Source organism: Gossypium hirsutum, chromosome D02, assembly GCF_007990345.1.
Source record: "Gossypium hirsutum isolate 1008001.06 chromosome D02, Gossypium_hirsutum_v2.1, whole genome shotgun sequence".
NCBI classification, from domain to species: Eukaryota; Viridiplantae; Streptophyta; class Magnoliopsida; order Malvales; family Malvaceae; genus Gossypium; species Gossypium hirsutum.
The window spans coordinates 60,741,664-60,767,127 of NC_053438.1; the positions used below are offsets into that span (position 1 = coordinate 60,741,664).

General features: G+C 31.7%; 1 protein-coding gene across 1 annotated transcript; it reads left to right on the forward strand.

Moving 5' to 3' along the window:
* Positions 1–21,203: 21,203 nt before the first annotated feature.
* On the forward strand, positions 21,204–22,264 carry LOC107908261 (uncharacterized). Its single transcript, XM_016835490.2, has 2 exons — positions 21,204–21,469; positions 21,566–22,264. Exons 1-2 carry the CDS (start codon positions 21,243–21,245, stop codon positions 22,008–22,010), a joined length of 672 nt encoding a protein of 223 aa, XP_016690979.2. The 5' UTR covers positions 21,204–21,242; the 3' UTR covers positions 22,011–22,264.
* The last annotated feature ends 3,200 nt before the right edge of the window (positions 22,265–25,464 follow it).

The following is a 25,464-nucleotide window of genomic DNA, read 5'->3' on the forward strand; positions in this document are numbered from 1 at the left end:
TCGACAGCCCATGCCCATTGCCAGATCAGTCCTCCACTCCTGCCTACTCGGCCTATGACCCATTTCTTATTTTTGCTACGGTTTCAAATACCAGTTAAACCATATGACCACCTACTGCAATGCCTTATATTGATATTTGCCAACAATCCACGTCATATCTTGTATCTTGCGAGTTCACTTCGTGTACCATTGATCTTGCTTGATAATACCTTTGACAAGATTTACTTTGTGAGCTAAAATCTTGTGGGTTCTCAAACTCGCGAGCACACAAAATGGAGATCAAACTCTAGACATGAACATAATACTTGTCACTTGTATATCACAGTTATCTGTTATTATTTTGATATGACGACACACATATATATAGGGAAAAGACATCAATAAGTCAACTGGATTTCGAGAAGTGCAGAACTCATACGAGAATGACATGTGGCTTCTCTCTGATCTAAATTATCTTCCTTCCCTCTCACATAATCCTATCTTCCAAGTAACCCAAATATAGATAATTCATAATTACTTATATAGCTCTTCACCCTCTGAGGGAACTACCATAATTCCAACTTTATTATCAATAAAATTTAAATAAGTAAAAAATATTATTTTTTATGGTAAAATTATGATTTTGAAATCCAAATAAAAATATTGGTGTTTAATTATTTTTACATCTCTAACTTTTATTATTATTTTATCTACATCTTTTGAGGTTGTTTAAAATTTTTACTATATTTTCCTTATCATAGTTCTAAAACAAATATTTCTTTTTTAATACTAACCAAGTCCTTCGAAATGTCAAAAAAAAAAACCGAAGGTGAACTTTGTAAGGGGAAAGAAATGTGAAAACCTCGAAAAAGGAATGTTAGCAGAGAATGTAAGGTTTAAGTCCACAAACTTAATGCGCACTTGGCTGACTAAAATGTTGTCTTCAAGGAAAATAAGGGAGCTTTTTAATGATGAATTTGTTGTATTTTCTTTGTTTATTTTTTTTACTTAGATATTATAAAATATAATTTATTTATTTATTTGAAATTATTAATCAAAATAATATAAATAAAAACATTTTAATAATTTTAACATCAAATTATTATTATTCATGACGATTTGAGATCTAAAATAATTTTTAATATTTCAGATCTTGAAATAACATGTCAAATATCAATCTAATAAAACCAATATTATTTTGATAAATAATTTGTCACCATATTTTAATGAACATATTCGTGCAACTCAAGTCGTAATGGATTTCACTTAGTTTTACATTCGAGTAGGTAGGCTCACAAGATACGTGCTTAAAACAAAAATAATTTTATTTTATTAACAATCAAAACATCTTAAGGTTAGAATTATATAAAAAATTAATCAAACCATAAAATTTATCATATTTTGTTTATTACTACTATCGAAAAGATTTTTTATAAAATAAAATTTTAAAGGGACAATATTTGATGTATAAATCTCATATACCATTAACAAAAAGAATAATAAAATTATTTAAATAATAATTAATTATAAATAAATATTCAAACTCTGAACTCTATCTTCAAAATCTCATACCTTTCATCTTTAAGTCCAATATCATAAATTTGAGAGTTATTAATATTTATTTATAATTAATAATTATAGTTAATAACCAATACATCACATATTATTTGTTTTTAGATAACATCAAATTTTAAATCCCATAATTTTGTTTTGTTTTTATAGAAAAAAGAAAGAACGAGGAAGAAGAATATATACTAGAATAGCATTATTTTTATATAAAAAAAAAAGATAGAGCATTAGAATAATAGTTACAAAGTGGAATAAAAACAATAAAGCGAATTCCACTTAAGGCTTTCACATAAAAAGAAGAGAATAGAATGATGAGGAAGAGTGGTCGTTGTTTAAAGCTTTTACTAAATTCTTCAATTCAAAACTCTCCTATCCTGTCTCCATTGCTACTCTGACTGATACCCTTCTTTTCATTCCCTCTATTTCTGTGTAGGATATTAGTTTTTTCAAAATACAAAAAGAAAAAAAAGAAGAGCTCTTGATATGGTAGCAAAGGAGGGGTTTTAAGCATGAAACACCGATGTTGAGCAATGATTTTGTTTGAGAGAGAGAGCAAATGGTTAGTTTTCCCTCAAGCTAAACTTAAGGTCGAAATAACACCCTCAAAAAAGGGGTTTACATATACAAACAGACACCACCCATGTCCAAATTGCTTAACAAATCAATAAAACCAGGATTTGGGAGGGTGTCAAGTGTTTGGAAAAACCAAGGATTTGGGATCATAAAGTAATGCTTTGTTGGTGGTTTAGGTATGTTTGGATCTGAAGCATGCTTGTTTAAGGCATAATATGATGGACCATCATGCAGATGATGATGTTGGTATAACAAAGTACATGATCTGAATGACAGTCTCTTCACAGGGGGAGGGGACGACCACGCAATGATATTTAATCATGCCCCATCCGTTTCATCTAAATACACCTTGGTCTAAGCCTGACATGTTTCACAAATTCTTGTCAACTACATAGAGGTAGGTTCTCCCATAAATGAAATTATGGAAGAGAGCAAGGGCCCAATTAATAGTTTTGCTTTGAACCGCTTGAGTTTGTTTGGACCCATGAAATCAGGGTTGGGCCTGCACTATCATATAAGATAATCCAGTTGCGAATGACCCGGCAGCCCAAGAATCTTTTCCCGTGGAGTGGTATACCCGTCAAAATTAACCACCAAAGCCGTATAATTATACACTCACCACCAAGTTGATAAGCGGTAGAGGGCACTTGAATCAAAGGGATAAACCCTTCCTTTCTTTACTCTCACACACACAATAGTTAGAGATTTGTTCAAGTCTATGCAATATTAGTCTCTCGAGTTTTATGGTGAATTGCAATTAAAGATATAATTGAAATTGAAAATAATAAAGAACATGACAATTGGTAACGTAGTTTGAAATTCTCCTTCATTTGTGAAGTTTTCCTCAAAGATTAATTTACTATAAATCAACAATTAATTGCTACTCAAAATCTTAAAAAATATGCAAGAAAAAAATCAAATCATCCAAGTCAAAACATGTCAACGTACAAGACAAACTACATAATGTCCAGTTGCATTTAGAGCTGGCAAAACAAACTCAAGCTCAAAAGCCCGCTCATGTCTATTTGAGCTCATAACAGATCCAAGCTCAAATAAGTCTAAGCCCAAGTCCATAAGAATCCGTGTCCAAGACCGATCTGACTTATGAACAATCATAATAGACATTAATAATTAATATAATTTTGTGATGTTACTTGAAATAAAAATAAAATATAAATAAATAATAATGATTTATTTATGAAAATGTATTCATAAGAATTACATATTTATATTAAAATTTTATTAATAGAAAATGTAAATAATAATAAATTTTTATGTTAAACTATAAAATAAAATAAAATTTAAAAAACATTAATTGAATATAAATATTTCATTTTAAGCTTAAATTGCTGTTTTTTAAACTAGAAAGAAACGACTCTTTGCAATAATATAACCTTGTATGCATGAAATGGACAAATGCAGCATAATGCTAAGCTTATATTGCTGCATAGAGTCGTTTCTTTTTAGTTTTCATGTTTTTCTTCTCTTTTTGTCATGTCTTCCCCCTTTACTTTAACACACAATTATGTTTATTTAGTTTTGTAAATTTTTAAATATTTTTTTTATAATTTTTTTTAAAAATTTATTAAGACAAACAGTGGTGGATGATAAATGTACTCCACCAATGTTGTTAATTATGTTTAGTTTTAATTAAGTTTAATTAATTTAATTAAGATTAATTAATTACTAACCAAAGTATGTAAGTTAAAATAAAAGAAAAACCAAACATTTTCTTGTAATCTTCTTCATTTCACAAAATAAAAAGAGAGAAAGTTAGGGTTAAAAACTTTTAAATTTTCGGCTTCAATTTGGTAACTTCAAATTAGTCTCTCTTTTTTCTTTTTGTAATTTTTATGTTTTTGAGGTCGTGGGTGCTTGACTTAGCTAGTCCATATACCAATTTGCAAAATTGTTAAAGTTTCTAAAAGTTGTCATTGGTGAGTTCTTGATGAAATTGGTATTAAATGGTTAGATTTTAAGCTTAGATATGAAAAAGGACTAATTTGTAAAGTGAAAATTATTAGTTTTGAATATAGGGACTAAAGTGTAAATATTTCAAATTTGGTATGAAATTTCTATAATTATAGATAGTAGTGGGCCTTAAAAGGATGTAATTGAGATCGATTTCAAAATTGAAGCTCAAATATGAAAGATATGACAATTTTGATTTTATGGGCTAAATTGAATAAAATAAAAAACTTTAGGGAGTATTTGAATAATAAAATTAAGCTAATATATGCATATAATAAGATGATATAATATGTGTGTAATTGATAAATTGAATTGAATTATTGTTTAGATCGGGATTTAAACCAACCGGATAGTTGAGGAAAAAACAAAATTACTGATTAGTCCTTGCAATTCAACTTGTCTGCTGATTTAATCAGGTAAGTTCATATGGTGTACTGTGTTTAAATTTTTATCTATTTAAAATTGTGTGAATATGTATGTGTTTAGTTGAATTTGAATTGTTTATGATTTGATATAAAAGGTGAGATTGGGCTAAATTGTAAATAAATGAATATGAACATATATGTTAAAATTTCCCTAATGAACTTAGTAAATGTCTTGTACAATGGATATGGATTGATTATCGATGATTAACGAGATCCAGCATTTGTTTCGGACTCGAAGATACAGGTGACACAAGTTTAGCTCGGACGATTAACCTGATGTCATTTTAAAGGTTTAGCCAGACGGGAAACTCGACACAAATATATGTTCAGCTCAGAAGATCATTTGGTATACCAAAGATATTTGTGACACGAGTTTAGCTCGGACGAGTAACCTGATGTCAATTTAAAGGTTTAGACTGAACATGTAACCTGACATGTATATATTTCAGCTCGGATGAGCAATTGATGTGTCGAGGATACTTAGGACATAGGTTTAGTCTGGATTGGTAACCTGATGTTGTTTTAAAGATTTAGCTCGAATAAGTAATCTGTTATGTATATATTTTCAGCTAGGACAAATGATTGATGTTTCGAGAATACTTGGGACATAAGTTTAGCCTAAACTGGTAACCTGATGTCATTTTAAAAGTTTAGTCCGGACGAATAACTTGACATGTGTATATATATTAAACTTGGACAAGCAACTGGGGTTTAAAGATACTTATGTATGATGTAAGTTTGATGTATAAATGATTAAATGTTGAATTAAACTTGAATGTTGATTTGGAGTAATGACATGAATATATATGTATGATTTCAATATCCCTTAATTAATCGAGATTGAAAATGTGATATTCAAATGACATGAATTGGGTTGATATATGATTGATATTGCTATACAATTTGAATTCTTGATAAGCTCACATTAACGTTGTTGTTGTAATTTTTCATGTTTAGATAATCTATGTCAAGCTAGTAGCTTCTTGTGTTTGAATTAAAAGTTAAGGTAAGATTTTGTTTAAATACCTATGAACTTACTAAGCATTTGAAATCCTTACCTCGTTAATTTCCCTTTCCTGTAGATTGGTAGGTTGCGAAACTTGTCGATTGGATCTACAAAAGCACACACTATCCCGTTATTAGCTCGATAATATTTCGTTTATTTTAAAGTTCTGTTACGTGGAATGTACTTAAGTGTTTATATATATGTTAATATAAGAATGATAGTATAGTTGGAACCTTTGGTAATGTTTGATTTTAAAAACGATAAGCCTTGTTATTATGGTATATGATGGTAATATGTTGAAATATGATTGTGGCAAGAAAAAATGGTACAAATGGATGTATTTGGTATGTTTTGAAAGGCTTTGAGTTAGAAAATTTTTTGATATGTACCTAATGGATTGGTTTGAATGTATTAGTATTGAAATGTTAAGATCAATGGTTGAATTGTTGGTATAGTTGGAATAAAGACGACTGTAGATGTTTATATACATGTTTTGAAATAATTTGGTATGCTTTTATGCATATATGTTTGGTCAAGCTTGAAACAGGTATCCAAAAAGGGCCTAAATTGTGCCGAAAACAAAATCCACGTCGCGACGTCAAGCGATGGTCATCATGACGAGACCTGGATTTCAAGTCACGGTGTGATGAGGAAACCCATCATCACAACGAGGCAAGCCAATATGTCATGTTGCAATGAGGAACCTTCTTATGTCGCGGTGTCGTTTTGAAATTTTGAAAATGTTACAGGTTGGTCCTTGTTCGATTCCGAGTTAACCTTAGAGCATATGTAGGCTTGTACAAAACCCGAGAAAGGTTGTATAACATAATTATGAATTGAAATGATTATGTTTGAATATTTTATGTTTTGATTTGAATGTTTTATGTTTGTAGTTGCTCCGACAACAGATGTGACATCTCATAGCTTGAACCCGAAGATCAGGTCGACAAGGGGTGTTACACATATTATCCAATTCAAGTATAATTCGACAGACACCTTTCTTCCGAGCTAATAGTAGACCTTTGTAAGCACCCCATGGTTCAACTTTTAAAGTTGAGCAAACCTCAATAGGCTTAATAAATCCTTATTGACACTCACTATTATGATCTCTTGCCTCCCAACTAGATGAAGCCACATTCAAATCCTCTTTCTAAAATCCATCTATAAATCAAGATTTGAATTACCCGAAAGTTAATCAAAGAAAAGGAAAAATTACGGATTAGTCATTGACACCTCACTTACTATCGTTTTGCAAGCTAAGTTCATATGGTGTAGTTATGATTGTAAATATATTAGATGAGTTTAAATTATGAAATTATATCTTGTAACTGTATTTTGAATTTGTTATAAAATGGTACAAAAAGGTGAGAAATGAACTGAATTGCAAAGAAATGAACTAACCTGTTATATTTGCTCGGATGAATGTAAGAAATGATAAGATGCAATTGGCATGCCAATAGGGTTATTTGTGTGCTATACGGGATATGGTATGAAATGATATTGATGTATGGAAAATTTACTATTTAAATCGAATTTAACATTTTTGCGGATTACCAAGTTTTGCCTTTATAAAGACCATTGTTACTAATTGTCTTTACGAAAACCTTGATGTGTTCTGGAGGGATGTAATGTCTTATGACATTTGATGCCTATGGGCTTAGTGCTTCAATGCTCAGGTGTGTATTAGAGTTACCATTTGGATGAACAATTTGGTGTGTTTTCGTGGTTACCCGTGCATTTGTATCTGTTTATTATAGTTCATAGGGTTAAATAGTTATGACAACAAGGTAAATGAATGAATATTAGTATGTATTGTAATAAAAATGGAATTATAAGATTGAATGATTGAAATGATAATTTGTTTTCTGATTTGATATGTTTATATGATGACTGAATAATGTAACTGAAGCATATATATTTGATGATAGTGATTGAATGTCATTGATATGAGTTTAATTGTATTGTATTGATTGAAATGCTATAAGACTTGTATCTAGTGATCTCACCTTATTGTTATTAAATGTGAAAACATGAAAGTTGTATAGTTAGATAATTCATTATGTTAATTGTGAATCGATGTGAGTTTACTGTTTTAAAACATATGAACCTACTAAGCATTCGAAATGCTTACTTTATTTCGTTTTCTGATTCTATAGTGGTCATTTTGTGGAACACGTCGATCGGATCACCTTGGAGCTCACACTACCTAGCTTCTGACTTGATAGACTTTTAACGTTCTAGACTCAATTACGTGACATGTATATAGGAGATGTTTTGCATATGTGTTTACTTTAAATGTTTATGACTTTGAACCATAAATGATGTTTTATTTTGGATGCTTATATGTTATGTTTATAAGTGTGAATGATGACATTGTGATAAGTTATAATTGAAGTATTTGAGTTGCCAATTTTGAATGTGGAATGGTTGAGCTAATGTGATAAAAACAATATAATTGAATTGACATGGTAATGTAGTGATTCAACATGATGAATTTCATGGTTGATTAGGTAAAAAGTGTTTAAGTAAGTGTTATGTTTAGATGCCAAATGAGACATGTTAAGATATCGATAGAGTTTTAGTTGAATACAAGTACATTTGGTATGGTTTGAGTTGACTTTATGCATGTTGAGAGTGTGCTTAAGGCACTATTTGAATATGTAGTTGGCTTGATCATGATAAGGTTCCAAAATGTGATATTTTAACCTTTTCGCAAAAAGTATCAATACTATGGGTTGAAGTATCAATAATTTACCAAATGAACAATATTTTAAAATGACAGAATGCTAATTTGGTGTAGATATTAGTATACAGTATTGATACTTATCTTCAAAGATTGATACTTTATAAAGGTATCGATACGGATTGACTTGTGTCCAAAATTTTGAAATGGCAGAATGCCAAAATGGTTTCGGTACCCATTTTAGTACCGACACTTGTGTATTTTACTTGATTTTAGAAACATTGAAGCTAAAGATGGTATCAATACCTGACTTGGGTATCGATACCTATGCTCATACTTTGAAAATTTTGCAGTTTAGTCCGTTTTTCATACTCTAGTCAACTTAAGACCTTTCGTAAGCTCAATTGAGTTTCAGTTTTGGCTTGTATGTTGTGTTGTGCATGCATATATGATAAGAATTAAGGATTGAATGAATTACTATTGAGATTTGAATGTGAATTCCTCCGGTAACTGTGGTAGCATCCCATAGCTCAATTCGATGACTGGGCCGAGTGAGGGGTGTTACATTGAAGCTGCTAGAGTAAAGGTAGCAATCTTATTTAAATTTGCACCAAATTCATTAATTAATGGACCTTGGTCTGTTGTCCACGCATCCTTCCAAAACTAAACTAATTGCCCACTCCTCACACTCTATATAGTGCCTCATTTAATGTAACTCTAATTTTTACAAAGTCCATTCCATAATAAGGAGCCATTACGACATTATAAAGTCATAGGCACAAGTCCCTCCCATTTGTATTTGGCTCGAAGCACCCGAATCCATAAGTGATCCTTATTATGTACAAGGTGAAATCCAATTTTCATTAAAAATGACCTATCCAAGTCTCTCATCTTTTAGGTTCTGAAACCCCTATATGAACAAGGTTAATAGATTGTATCCTACAAAACCAGATTCATGCTTCTATGTTCTTGTGTATGTCCCCAAATAAAATTTGAAATAATCTTCTCCATCTTTCCACAAACCCCTTTATTGAGGATTGCATCGTATAAGTGGGAATGTAGCTAAAACAACTTTTGCTAATGTCCCTCTACTAGATAACTTTTATCGCATCCTCTGTAAAGATATGTATAAGTATCTTTTGTGACCCGTCAGTGTAATAACGGAACTCTAAGTTATTTTCTTAGATTATCCACACTTTGTGAACAAACCTTAGAAAGAAGATTGTTATTTTATTTTTAATTAGGTTACAGACTTTATAAGGAGAACTAAGTACAAATAAGGAAACAATCCCTAAAAATCAGTACTAAAAATCAATAACTTCCTAAGAATTAGAGATTAATATTAGATCCTACTATACAAGATAACTCCTAGGACTAAGCCAAGTATTCTATCCTTAATCTTAGGGATTCTAACACTCCCTCTCAAGCTGGTGTGTAGATATTTATCAAACCCAGCTTGCCGATAAGTTCCTCGAACATGTTCCTGTTCAAGCTTTTAGTTAGCATGTCTGCAACTTGTTGCCTGGTAGGTAGGTAGGTGATGCACACTTTTCCTGAGTCAATTTTTTCCTTAATGAAGTGGCAATCTATTTTTACATGTTTGGTGCGGTCGTGGTAAACAGGGTTATAAGCTATGCTGACAGTTGCTTGGTTGTCACAATACATCTTTATAGGTTTAGTGTAGAGCACTTTTAGTTCTACCATTACTCGTTGTATCTAGATTCCTTCGAATATGCCACGGGATAATGCTCAATACTCTACCTCTGCACTACTGCGTGCTACAACAGGCTACTTTTGCTTTTCCACATCACAAGATTGCCCCACACATAGCTACAATAACCACTTGTAGAACGTCTATCATTATTAAACCTTGTCCAGTCTGCATCAGTGTAAATTTTCACACTTCTACTGGCAATTTTTTTGAAGTGTAGGCCTTTACCGGGGGTCCCCTTTAGAAATCTTAAAATTCTGTAAGGAGCTTCCAAGTGCTTCTCTCTTGGGGCATGCATGTATTGGCTGATAACACTCATACCAAATGCTATGTCTAGACGGGTGTGAGATAAATAAATGAGTCTTCCTACCAGACGTTGATATCTCCCCCTGTCGACTTCTTCTCTATTTTTATCAGTTCCCAATTTGAGATTAAATTCCATAGGAGTTCCAGCTGGTTTACACCCCAACATCCCAACTTCAGATAATAGATCAAGAATATACTTTCTTTGGGAGATGAAAATCCCTGTTTTAGACCTTACTACTTCCATTCCAAGGAAGTACTTAAGGTTTCCTAAGTCCTTAAGTTCAAATTTAGCACTAAGAAATTCTTTTAGACTTTCAATTTCGCTTGAATCATCCCCAGTTAATACTATATCATCTACATAAACAATAAGAATGCAACATTTCCCACCTTTTGAATGCTTGTAAAACATGGTATGATCTGCCTGTCCCTAGGTGTAGCTCCTACTGATCATAGCCTTGGCAAATCGGCTGAACCACGCCCTTGGAGACTGCTTCAGTCCATATAATGACTTCGTCAACTTGCATACTTGGCCTTGCTTTCTTCAAACCCGGGTGGGAAATTCATGTACATTTCCTCATTTAACTCTCCATTGAGGAATGTATTTTTTACATCCAATTGATTCAAAGGCCAGTCCATGTTGACAGCTAGGGATAGAAGAACTCGAATGGTGTTTTGCTTTCTTCAAAGGCCTGTCTATGTTGACAGCAAATGTCTCGTCGTAGTCTAGGTCATAGGTTTGGGTGAAACCCTTAACGACAAGTCGAGCTTTGTGTTGATCAATGCTGCCATCAGATTTAAACTTTATGGTGAAGATCCATTTGCATCCTACAGTCTTCTTACCACTAGGTAGATCCGAGACTTCCTAAGTTTCATTTGCCTTGAGAGCCCTTATTTCTTCCATCATAGCTTTCCTCCACTCAGCAGATTCAAGAGCCTCTTTTATATTTTTTGGTGTTTCCACAGAACCAACATTAAACACAAAAGCTCTATAAGACTTAGATAAGTTTCCGTAGGATACAAATCTGGAAATAGAATGTTGAGTGCAACTTCTTATGCCCTTTCTAACAGTAATTAGAAGATAGATGGATGGCGATAGAGGTGAGACTTTTGTTTAGGAATAGTCTTTGATTGGGAATGAACTTGGCACTGTTGTCTCAGTTTTCGGAGGATACTGTCGTCGAGAATAAACTCGTAATTTTGGAGCCTATTCTTGCTGTACCCGCAGTTCTAGATCAGGTGGCTGCTGCTCATTGATCGTGCCTATTTCTTGCTTCACAGGGGAACCACTGTCTAAATCTGGAACTACAATAACATCTTGATTTATAGGCCTGGTAATGGGGGTAGGATTAGGAGGTATAATGAGAAGGGTATTAAGAGTCTCATCTTCATTGAAAGTCTCCCCCTGAAGATGAGCTGCTGTAAAGTATATTTTATTCTCAAAAAAGGTAATATCCCCGAGAGATAAACATTCAGCGTAAGGTAGGTGAATAACACTTATAGCCTTTTTGTGTTGGAGAATAGCCAATAAAAGCACAAGTGTGGGCTCAAGGATCAAGTTTGTATTGATTTGGTTGGTTATTGTGGACAAAAGCCTTGCACCCAAAGATTTTGGTTGGAAGATTGGGAATACGAAATAAAGGAAAGGCCTTTTGAAGAATATTTATAGGTGTTTGGAAATTTAGAACTTTTGATGGTAGTCAATTTATGAGATAACAGGCTGTTAGGACAGCTTCTCCCAACATATATTTTGGAACCCCATGGTGAACATTAGTACTCAAGCCACAGCAAGGAGATGACGATTTTTTCTCTCGAAAATCTCATTTTGTTAAGGGGTGTCAAGACAACAACTTTGTTGTATGATGCCTTGTTCAGCAAGATAAGGACTAAGGACAGAATTAAAATATTCTCTTCCATTGTCAGTACGGAGAGTATGTATGGTAGAGTTGAACTGGGTTCGAATCAGTAAATGAAAGTTTTGGAAAAATTTAGGTGTTTCTGATTGTTCTTTGAAAAGGTACACCCAACAAATCCTAGTGTGGTCATCAATGAAAGTTATGAACCACCTAGCCCCAATAATATTTTTTACTCTACTGGCTCCCCATAAGTCACTATGAATTAAAGAGAATGGTTGGGACTGGTAATAGGGTTTCAATGGGTATGGTACACGGGTGTGTTTGGATAGTTGGCAGATTTCACATTTCAAGGAATCAATACTTTTATTTCTAAATAACAGTATAAGAAGTTCGGATGTCTTAGTCTATGGTGCCATAACATAATTGTGTCTTCCTTGGAAGTAAATAGAGCTAACCCTTCTTGTCCACTGCTTTTATTCCAAATATAGAGACCACCATCAACTTTAGCAGTGCCAATCATCCTCCTCGATTTCTGTTCCTGTATCACACAACCAGTTGCAGAAAATTCAGCAAGGACACTTTCATCCTTAGTTAGTTTACTGATTGAAAGTAAATTACAGGACAGGTTTGGAACATATAACACTTCATCAAGAAAAAAATTCTTTGTTAATTGTATATTTCCAATACCAGCCACAGGTGAGTAAGAGCCATCAGCAATGCGAATTCGGGACTGATTATGACAGGGGTATATGTGTGAAACAAGGTAGAGTTACCTGTCATGTGATCAGAGGCACCCGAATTGAGTATCCAAGAGAATTGGTTGTTAGATTCGAAAATACTGTTGAGGGTAATACCTTGAGTGGCTAATGATCCAAGAGCAGTGGTAGTGCCTAGTATCTTATAGAGAGCTTTATCTGTATTAGGGGAGGTGTTAGAGGATACTAGTGCAGCCTTATTGTCCTTCTGATTTTTTCCAGGATAGCCATGTAGTTTGAAGCATTTTTCCTTTGTATGTCCTACACGGTTGCAGTGGCTGCAGCATAGCCTGGTTGAGCCTGAATCATTCCCAGCATGGGGCTTTTGTGGTTGTGGGCCTCTGGAGATAAAGGCCAAGTTTTCAGTGGGACGGTCACCAATAGTTGTCACAAGTTTAGGTTCCTTTAAGTCCCCCATCATGACAAGTCGAAGCTTCTCTTCTCTTCTAACTTCTACAAATGCTTTACCAATGGTTGGCAAGGAGATTCTTCCCAGAATTTGACCACGAACGTCATCAAGTTCTCAGTTCAGTTCTGCCAGAAACTCATAGAAACGTTTCTTGTTGAGGTGAGTTATAAACTTGGTGTGTTCCTCGCCTTTTTCCCAGTCTGCCTCATAGTACATTCTAGTTCCAGCCATAAAATTTTCAGATCATTGAAGTACTGAGTTACTTCACGTGTAACTTGTCGGATATCTTTCAATTTCAGTTTGATCTCAAATACTTGGGAGGCATTTCCAATATCCGAGTCGTTTTCTTTGATTGCATCCTACATATCTTTTGCAGTTTTGAAAAAAATGTAAGTGCGACTAATATGGCCTTGCATTGAATTAATTAACCAAACCATTACGATAGAGTTGTTAAGTTCCCAAGTGCCATAAGTTTGTGGCTGGTCGTGGGATGTCTCCATTAATATATCCTAGTTTTCCACGGCCACAGATCACCATGATAACCGATTGGGACCACTGTAGGAAATTTTTCAAATTTAGTCAATTGTTAGTGATTATAAGAGAGGAATTAAGGTCCCCTTGAGGAGTTCTTTGATTGCTGTTTGGAATCATTTATGAGGTTTCTATAGTGTCACTCATGGGAAGGAATAAAATAGAATGCAAAAGAGATTAAAGATGAGGACGTTTGGAACGAGATTAGAGATGCCAAGAAAAAATCCTAAGGCTCTGATACCCTGAAAAAACCTTAGAAAGAAGATTGTTATTTTATTTTTAATTAGGTTATAGACTTTATAGAGAGAACTAAGTACAAATAAGGAAGAAATCCCTAAAAATCAGTAACTTCCTAAGAATTAGAGATTAATATTAGATCCTACTATACAAGGTAGCTCCTAGGACTAAGGCAAGTATTCTGTCCTTAATCTTAGGGATTCTAACACTTTGGAATCCCAAATGATGACTTAGAGTAGCTTGCACATGATGAGAAACATTATTAGAAAAGTAAATTTGACTATTTTGACGATTCACCTTGTGACCCAAGCTAATACAAAACTTATCTAACACAATACTTATTAATTCCATTTGATCTTGCGACGCTTCAGAAAAAAGAACTGGATCGTCAACAAAGATTAAGTGACTAACCCCTTATCAACTTTGTGCCAAATATCTTGAGCAAGCCATTCCATACAAAGTACGAATAAATAAGGTGATAATAAGCCACTTTGAGGAACCCTTCGAGATGGCAAAAATATTTTAGACAACTTCCCATTCCAATTAACTCACATGGACACTGTTCGAATGCATTGCATAATGACTCGTTTGAATCAATCCAGAATACCCACATATTGTAAAGTATCATCTATGAAATTCCACTCCAATCTATCATATGCCTTTTCAAGATCAATCTTTATTGTGCCTCATCCTTTTTTTTCGGACTTTCATTTTTTGAATAAATAATTTCTTGTACTACAATAATATTATTGGTAATGTCTCCCCAAGATAAAAACTAACTTGGTTTTGATGAACTCACACCGACAAGAAGGGCTTTAACTGATTCACTATAGTTTTCGACACAATTTTATAAAAGACAGTGCAAAGACTTATAGTTATAGGATGAAGTTGCCTCACCGTTTCTAGACAATCAAAAATTGGAATTAGGACTAACACCATTTTATTGACCCATGATGGGATTTTTTCCACATGAAAGACTCGCTACACAAAATCTACAACACTCTGTTGAACACGAAACCAAGTTTTTTGAAAAAAAGCCACTGGTAACCCATCACATCCTAGAGCCTTCAACGGTTGCATACTTGTGGCATCACTTTTAACCTTCTCAACAGAAACTGGGTCTTAAAAGGAATAAAAATTCACCAAGCCAAAATTCTGGAACAATCCATGAATATTATACAAAAGTTTCTCCATTTCATTCATTGTGAACAAATTAGAGAAGAAAAAGACCACATGATTTTTTAAAATAGTGGGTCTGTCTCTCTATCCTATTCCATCAACCTTTAATTTCTAAATAAGATTTGCTCTTCGACGATGGATAGTACTGAGGTGAAAGAACCTTGTCTTTTTATCGCCTTTAGTAATCTATTGAACTCGTGATCTTTAGGCCCAGAGACTCTCTTAATCCAAAACTATATTGAGCTCATTTCGAAGCTTACCTTCAAGATCTTTCAAATAAGGAGAATATGTCCTCTTAAGAAACCTTTCAATACCATCAATCCATGCTATTATTCATCATTTCTTATCTTCAATATGACTAAAAACTTTCATGTTCGATCATTGTACTTTTCTAGTAAAATTAGTAATATTGGAATTAATATCCCTGTCACCAAACAAAACCTTTTGCAAGAAAGAATCATAGTTCGGATGAGTTTGTCACACTACCAAGTAATGAAACAAAGGAGTTGGGGCACTTATGATATTGTATGGAACACTTAAAAGCAGAGGACGATGATCTGACCCTATGCAAAGAAGATGAGAAATGATCATTTTAGGATACTAGATGAGCCATCCACCATTACAAAGGAAAAGACCTAACCTCTGTAACAAAGAATCTCGACACCAAGTAAACTTATAACCATGATAACTAAGATCTGAAAACTTGTAACAACTCGTTTTTTAGTAGTGTCGAAAATAGTGGTTTCGAGACCACACATCCAACGAGTAGGTTCGTAAATATTATTATTTAACATTTACAATTCAAATATGGTATCATATAGAATTTTACTATGATAATTTTTTTCTAATTGAACGATTAGCTAAGTACAAGTGGTTTGTCCCTTAAGTCAAGTGGTTTTAGAAAATGAGGTATCATAACCTCATTTTTGTAAACTAAGCTCGTAAATATTTTATAAACATATTTACGGGAGTTTCTATATAGGTGTATTTAATTTTTGTCCAAAAATTTTGATGTTTGATAGGTTAATTAAGGAAAAATGACTAAATCATAAAAGATGCAAAAGTTACTCGCTATTGGTTTTTATTAATTAAATGGCTTAAATGGTTAAAATGGAAGGATTAAAATGGTAATTAGTCTGTAATAATGGTCAAGGAAAGTTGTAAATAAGAAATAAACAAATTTTATGTTCCTTTAATGTTAAAATGTTAAAATAATAAAAATAATAAAAGTTAAAAACATAGGCATAAGTTGTCATCTTCTCCATTTTGAAGTCTCACCATCGAACACCATTGTTGTTAAACCTCCAAGCTTCGACCTTGTTTATAAACTTTCATGTAAGTCCATTTTTCACTCGTTTTTCATAAATTTTATGTTTTTGAAATCGTTGTAACTTAATTTATCTAGCCCAGGGACTATTTTGTGAAACTTTCAAAGTTTTAAAAAATTTCCATTATTGTTTTTAAAGCTTTTTAGATGTTAATGCTTTGGTTTGAAGCTTGATGATGAGTTTGGACTAATTTGTAAAGTGATTTTGCATAGTTTTGAGTTCATGAACTAAATTGTTAAATTATTGAAAATGACGTGAATTTCTTGTAAATTTCATGATTTTAGGATTTTTTAAGGATGATAATGAATTTGGCATAATATTTTTGGGCTTAATTATGAAAAATAAACATGTTTCAATTTTAGGGACTAAATTGTATAAAATGTAAAATTTTAGGAAAATTATGAAAAATGTTAATAAAGAAGTCATATGCATTAAATGGATTATATTTGGGCTGATAATTGAAATAAATTACTATTTAGATCAAGAGTCGGTAGATAATAGTGGAAAAGAGAAAATTGTTGATTAATTATTGATATTGCAATTTTTGCTGTTTAGCATTAGTAAGTTCATACGGTTTAATTTAGCATAACATATAATACTATACCAACTTGTGATTTATGATTTGTTGAATATGTGTATATATAATTAAATTGTATCAAATTGATTCAAGGTGAGAAATGTCATTGAACTGTAAAGTGTTACGTGATTTTGAATATTGAGCCCAGATGAACATAGAATAGGATACAATTGGCATGCCACTAGGTTATTTTGAGCGATGTATGGGATTGACTTGTGATGAGATGATGATTCTTGACTTGTTATTAATCACTGAATGTACTAGAGTTCAACATTTGTTGTGGATTACCAAGTTATATTTACAGTGATTCTGGCGTGTTTTGGGGGGCGAATGTAAAGCCTAGGGCTTGACAATTTGTCCCTAGGCGTGTTATTGGTTGGATTAGCTCGATTAAGCATTCTGGCGTGCCTTGGGTGGATAACCGCGTATTTGTATCTTTTTATATCGTTCATCAGGCAGATTTTCAATGGTTAAATGAGATGGTGATGATATGTAATTGTTATTTGATTATGATTAATTGTTGATGACTTGTATACGTTTTCATGATTTTTGATATTATATCATGACTTGATAATGTTTGATATTGTACAAATGAGATGATGAAATGACCCGTATATATAAACTTCACCAATTGAATGGTTGTGGTTGATAGGGTTAATATTAGTTAAAGAGTTTGTTAATTATTAAACTATGTTTTCAATGCAAGTTTTATCGTTTCAACCTGTGAACTTACTAAGCTCCTTGAAGCTTACTTGTTTTGTTTTTCCTATTTTCTTGTAGATATCATTTTGTGAAACTGGACAGTCGGATCAAGTTGAAGATTACACTATCCAACTATCTTTCAGTAGACTTTGAAAACGTTTATTTTGGGATATGTGACATGTAATGGGAATGAAGTTATGAATATAAATGTTTGATGTATTTAAAGTATATTTGAGATTTCCTAGCCATGTGAATTTGTTAATATAATGATGTGGTTGATTGTGGTTGATGTGGTATGTGATAATAAAATAGTTGAAATGGTTTTGAAAGTTTAATTGCATGGTTGATGGAATATTGAATGCCATATATGTATAGTTGGTCTTTGGTTACTTGTTTAATGGTTAATAGATATGACATTGTACTTTGATTGTTGACTTGGGATGTTTTAATTGATTAAGTGAATTGGTAAAGTTGTTCACCATCCCACCTTTCCTTCTCATCACCAAAACATAAAATAAAAATAATAAAATAATTAATAAATCTATAAAATTATTGAATATAATGGGATAAATTAAAAATAATAAAACATAAATTTTTTATTTAAATAAATATATTTTTATATATAAATATGATTTTGTTTGTAATACGATGATTATTAATAATTTTAAAATAATTTTATATAAGTAACATAATTAAATGTGTGACATTAGCATTATATATAAAAAGATAATATCAATATATTGATAATCTAATCTATAATTTATAGATTTATTTATTTATTCTTAATTTGTACGTCAAAACTCAAAAGAAAATAAATATATTTTATAATTAAACTAAAATTAAATTTTTTATAAATATTAATTGTTTCTAATCAAATCGAACATAAATTCAGACTCGATAAATAATATGACCCATTTTAAATCTATAAAACCAATAATATAATAAAAAATAATTACAATTATTTTATTAATAATGTTTCCGTTAAATCTTGAATATAAATTTACGTTCATAACAAGTGATTAATATAATACAATTATATACTAATTAAAACTAATATTTAGTAGTATTAATATACGCATTAGTAAGACATTTTCATTCAAAATAACATTAAAAAATTACTAAAAAAACATATTTTAGCATTATTTAATAAGTTTTGTTTCTTTCACAAAAAATGTATGATTTTCATTATTATTATTTGATATTACATAGTTTTAGTATTACTTGATTTTAATAATATTTACATAATCATAAATGTTGTTTTATCGTTGAATTGTGAAATATTAGGCTAAAGGCAATTGAGTATTCAAGGAATTGTTCTTTTTAGTGAAATTTTGACTCATTCGGATCACACGTTATTTATCTAATTACTCAAAATATTACTATTGGTTGTTTTCCAATTTTTTATTTTATTCTCACAATTATTTTTCAAAATTAATAGATTTTTTATTGTAAATCAGACCATTCATTATTTAATTAGAATATATAGATATTTAAAAATTAAATATATAAAATCAGAAAATTAATATTAGAGAAAATAGTTACTTAAAAAGAAACATAATTCCGTTGAGAGTAATTATTACCAATGGAACTAATCATTATTCCGATGAGCGCTCACTTTTCAGCTTGGACTTGTACAATATGATGGTAAGTAGCTTCTTGATTCATTTATTATGTCCTCCATAAAAACTTCCACTAATAAGAGATAATTTACATTAATAACAGCACTTTTCTTTCGCCACTAGTTTTATGAATCCAAGCTTTCCTTCTGTTGACTGCATCTATAAAATGTTGATCACTTTTGTCCAATATATTCCCATAGAAAAATCCCAAAAATATAATTATTTATAGATTTCGGTGGGTCATATCTATCCAAATTGGGGGTTTTCAAATGTTTTTCTTCCTAGTAACCTGCAAAAAATGGCTAATCAACTCCGTCATAATTGCTCAACTTGGGGTTATTTATTTTGCCTAATTTTTAAAAATGAATTAGGACCTTCAATTATTAGAGGAGGACTACAATTTGGTGAGTTGCTTAAATTTTTGTGAAGTGGTGGAGTGCAAGTGAGTAAACCAGAGGCCACTAATGGTTTTGATTAATTAATGGCTTGAAATCACAACTTGATTCTCTTTGTCTGCCTTATTTCACTTGTCATGGTTTGAAGAGTTCCAGGTGCCATCTATCTGCAGAATGCAGCTGCTATGCGTAAAGTGAAATAACAGCAAAAGGAAAGATCAAATGGGGCCCTATTTTGGATATTACTAGAGGAAATATGTTTTCTTTTTTTAACATCATTAATCAATAAAAACCATTAACAAAAATAATACAAATACATGATATATAATATAAACAAGATATATATCACTATAAATTAATACATAAATATCATGTCAGCAGAATAATTTCAAAATTTTTTTTGACTGTAATTGTAACATTAAAATAATTCAAAAACAAATAAGAAAAACTCATCAACTTAATCAAATCACTAATATTTGCATCTTAGCTTCGCCATCATCAAATTAACCTGATGATGAATACCAATCAACCAAGAAAAATTACCAAAAGCCCCAAGAGAACCACAAAAGGCCAAGTTTTAAATAGCCTATCCTCCTCTCATTATTTTGAATCCATCACCATCACTATGATCTATTATGATAAAGCTCTTCGAAAACAATTCCTAATAAATTTGGTGGCACAATTATATTGATAAATATCATATATATACACCAAAAATGACTAAAAAATATATTTTTTTTCAAAGGAAATAGATGGGATAAAATAAAAATCATGAAAAATATAGGCAAAATAAAACTATAAAACTGGTGACAAAATTGCGATAATGTAGACTGAAATTAGATACAAAATAAAATTATAAAGAAAAGAAAATGTTGTAGAAACAGCCACTAACAATCAAAGTAAAGATTTAATTAAAAAGAATGAGTGGTTAGAATTTTGGTATGAAAATGAAAAAAGGGTGTTTTTCTAAATATATTAAAGATCACATTGTAAGATGTATCTAAGTCACGCTAGGATATTGAAGTATTTTGGAATCGTATCTCGGCAATCAAGGAGGATGATTATTCCATGAGTGAGTAATGTTTTTTTGAGGTGCAAATCAAAGAAATTGTTTGAGTGGGGAAAATATTTATGGCTTCGCTCTTGGACTTATTCAATAGATTTAAGTCTAGATAAAAGACTTACAAACCAAATTTTATTGCAATAAGTTAACAATCCAAAAGTTTTAAATATGCCTATTTTATATGTACATCCTGACCTTTAGTCATATTTCCAGCTTCGCCTTTTATCTTTGACATTGTTGTTACATGTTCAATGTGAAATAGCAGCGAAAAAGAAAGGATAAAACCGACATTCAAGTGATATTTTGTTGGTTATATAATCCACACCTATGCCACTCTTTTTATACAACATCAAGCAAAATAGGAAAAAGAAATGGAGAAGTTGCTCCTCTTGGTAGTGACAATGGCGGCTACCATAAATTATCTAAGTGCAGGTAAGTTATTGGTTCTTTCAGCTGCTTACACCTTTGAATCCCCATCATACAGTGTGGTACACTTAGAATCTGATTTTGAAATAAGATTATATAAGGAAATCTCCTGGATGTCTGCTCCTGTCCATGGAACTTCCTTTCTAAACTCCACCAGAGAAGGCTTCCACAGGTTTCCCTCTCCTTTATTCCCATATAATTTTCTCTACTGAAGCTGGGAAGTTCATCAACTTCTCACCTTAAGTTTGTTCTATTGCTTTTGGTTCAGGTTGTATCAGTATCTTCATGGGGCAAACCTTAACTCCACCCATTTCTCCATGACTAAGCCCGTCTTAACCAGCATTAGCCCTTCGCACCACGGGTCATCGTCTTCCTCATATACCGTAAGGTATTACCTGCCTTCAGAATATAAATACAAGTCCCCTCCGCAGCCCTCCGCTGAATTGAATTTGCAGTTGGACAAATGGAAGAGTCAGTGTATTGCGGTGAGAAAGTTTTCGGGGTATGCTAATGATGACAACGTAGAGAAAGAGAAAGATGCTCTGGTTTCAAGCCTAACAAAACGTTTTCCAGCGTTAATGCAAGCAGTGGAAAATAACCTGTATTATAACTACAGCATTGCACAGTACAATGCTTCAAAACATCGCACTGGGCGCATAAACGAGGTATGGATGGACGTATCGGGTTTCACCGCCGAGGGATGTCCAGTCTAGCTGTAAAAAGTTGCAACTTAGGAGCCATAGCTATGTTGTAAGATAAGTGAATAATGGTGTTAAGTAGGAAATAAATTTGTTGTTTCAGTTTGATTTCTCACCATAGGGTTCCATAGTTGAAGTAGCATTCAATAAACCAGTTTATACTAAGAGTGCATGTAACAGTAATAATAATAAAAGAGGTATATGATCATGATGTGAGATTGAGCTTTTTCATAAAATTATTTGTATTGATTTTATATTTTATAAAATAATATAAACCTAAAAAGGGTTTAGAGCTTTGTTTGTTTTAAGATAACGCCGTTATTAAATTTTGGAGGTGAGATTTATTTACATGTAATTAAATTAAATTAAAATTATCATTACTTTAATGAATACTTTATTTTTCACCAACATTCCATTGTAAATGGAGGCTCCAGTTGAAATTCATTACACCACAATTTTTTAATTAAGACCACTAACAGGTTTAGGATTTTCTCCCGAGTTAAATGTGTTCTTATTGAATATTTTATTATCATTTAATTTCCTTTCATCTCATAATAGTTTTTTTTTAAATCTATCAAAAAATTTAGTTTTTATATTTTAATTTTGAGACTTTAAGTGTTTGTATTTTTTTATTTAAATATTTTGGTCTTTCTGTCTATAAGTTAATGTCAAAAGTAAAATATTTTTTTAGTCTTCAAATATTTAGTATTTTCTTTGTGAATTTGGTCCTTACTCTTTAAAAGTACATAAATTTTTTTTTTTTAAAAGTAAAAATTATTTTTCTTCATATTTTAAATAAAAAGCATAAAAGTTTAAAAAACATATACTTTTTTTTTAAAAATAAAATAAAAATTTAAAATTCAAAAATAAAAATAAAAAATTTTAAAATATAAAAATCCTCAAAATTAAAGTTATCAAAACTAGACCATATTGGTCGATTGGACTGGGAATTAATTGGAGTATCGATCTGTTGAGAGGTAAAAAATCGATTGACCAACGAACAAATACAGACTAGTTGAACCAAGCTAAGAGATTCATTGAACCGATTTCAAACTAATCTCACCAATTGGTTCCCAAAATGGCCGGTCTGACCATTTTAAAGCAAATAAAATATTGAAAATAAAAAATAATATTATAAAAATTGGTCCAATTGCTAGTTCAACTGATTTTTTTATCTTAATTCAATCAATCCATACGAGTTCGTGGGTTATACAATAGTCCGCCCTTGGTGCATTTCCTAACCACATTGGAGATGATCATTGTTCACCACATGGACATACCGTATGGACATGTAAATGTCATTTTTTCTTGGTCCACGGGAGCTATCGGGATTTGAAGGTAGCCAGAGAGTCCATCTAGGAAGTAATAATACATATGCCCAGATAATCTTTCCAACATTTGATCAATGAATGGTAGAGGGAAGTGATCTTTTCTCGTGGCATCGTTAAACTTCCAATAGTCAATACAAAGTCTCCATCCCGTGACTGTTCTTGTTGGAATCAGCTCGTTCTTCTCGTTGGCTACAATAGTCATGCCTTCCTTCTTAGGAACAACCTCCACAGGACTTACCCAAGACCTATTAGAAATAGGATAAATAACTCCAGCATCTAGAAGTTTAATTACCTCAGCCTTAACGACCTCCTTCATGTTAGGATTTAGTCGTCTTTGAGCTTGCACGCATGGTTTGTATTCATCCACCATCAAAATTTTAAGAGTGCAAAAAGAAGGACTAACCCCTCTAATGTCAGAAATCTTCCAAGCTAGGGGTGAGCATTCGATCGAATCGAATCGAAAATTTTCGAGTTGATCGAGTTTTCGAATCTCATTTTATCATCCTAACTTTATTTGAAGTTTTCTCGAATCGAGTCGAGTGAGATGGAAATCGAATCGAATCGAATCGAATATATTTGTTTGAGTTAAATTTTAAAAAATGATTTTGGGTCCTTGTAACCATTGTCACCCATCGTAATAAAATTTGTCCACCTTAATCAAATTTTTTATTAACTTTCATCACTTCATAATTTATTTATTAATTTTTTATATACTGGTTAGCTTCTTTGCTTGCTTAGTTGTTTCAATTATCTTAAGATTCTTGTCACTATGTATTTTAGAATTAAAAAATATATTAAATGTAAAAATATGATTTTTTTAATAAAAGTTATTTTAAAAATAAAATGTGAAATTGATACCAATATAAAATTTTAACACGAATCTTTTATGGCATAATTAATAATTCAATTTAATATAAATATTCAATATGACTAAACAATTCAATAATATAAATAATATAAAATGTGAAATTTAATTTAATAATATAAATAGTAGATATAAATAAAATTATTACTATTTATGTTTAGTGATTTTTTTGGATAATTTTGATTTTTTATTTGAGAGTAAAGGGTGAGAAGTAAAAGTTTAGGGGAAAAATAAAAAGTTTTGGGGAATAAAAGTTTGAGGGAAAGTAAATAGGGGGAGTAAAATTTTGGAGGGAAAATATTTAAAAAAAATGGAAGGGGAGGGTTTGGGATAGATGGGAGGTGGGATGGGAAGAGAATAAAAGTTTTAGGGGAAAAGTGGGAGGGAGTAAAAATTTGAGGGGAAAATAAAAAGTTTTGAGGGTTTTTGGGAGTAAAATTTTGAGAAAAAATAAATGGGAGAGTAAAATTTTGGTGGGAAATGGATTTTGGGTAGATTGGGGGGTTGGGAGGGGAGGGAAGTAAAAGTTTTGGGGGGAAAGTGGGAAGGAGTAAAAGTTTTGAGGGAAAAGTAAAAAGGTTTGCGAGTTTGGGGTAAAAATGTAAAATATTATAGTTTGATATTCGAATTATTCGAATTATTCGAGTTATTCGAATTCGAAAACTCAACTCGATTCGAACTCAAAATTCGAAAAAAAATTCGAGTTGATTCGAATAACTCGATTCGTTTAACTTGAAATTTGAATTTTTTTCAATTTTTTCGAGTCGAATTGAGTTTTGCTCACCCCTATTCCAAGCTATAGCTCTCTTATGCTCCTTTAATACTTGCAATAACTCATCTTTCTCATTTGGCTTTAAATCTAAAGCAATAATCACTGGTAATGTACAATTGTTTCCAAGAAAGGCATACTCTAAGTGATTTGGTAATTGCTTGAATTCCAATTTGAGAGGTTCTTCAATAGAGGGTTTTACTTTTAATTCATCGCTTACCTCAATGCCTTCATAATTCTTCTGTCTCAGTGAAGACTCATTAGAATCTAAATCAATTTTTGTCTCACTTATCACAGTAGTATCACCATCTACCTCATCTCCTTGGACAAGACACAGTTCCAACGTGTCCTTATGAAAAATTTTATGTAATGAATCTTGAATAACATGGTCAATAGAGTCAATAAAATAAGAAGAATCATCTTGTTCTCTAGAGAATCACATGACATCATAGATTTTAAAAATAATATCTTCATCACCTACCTTAAGCACAAGTTTACCATCAC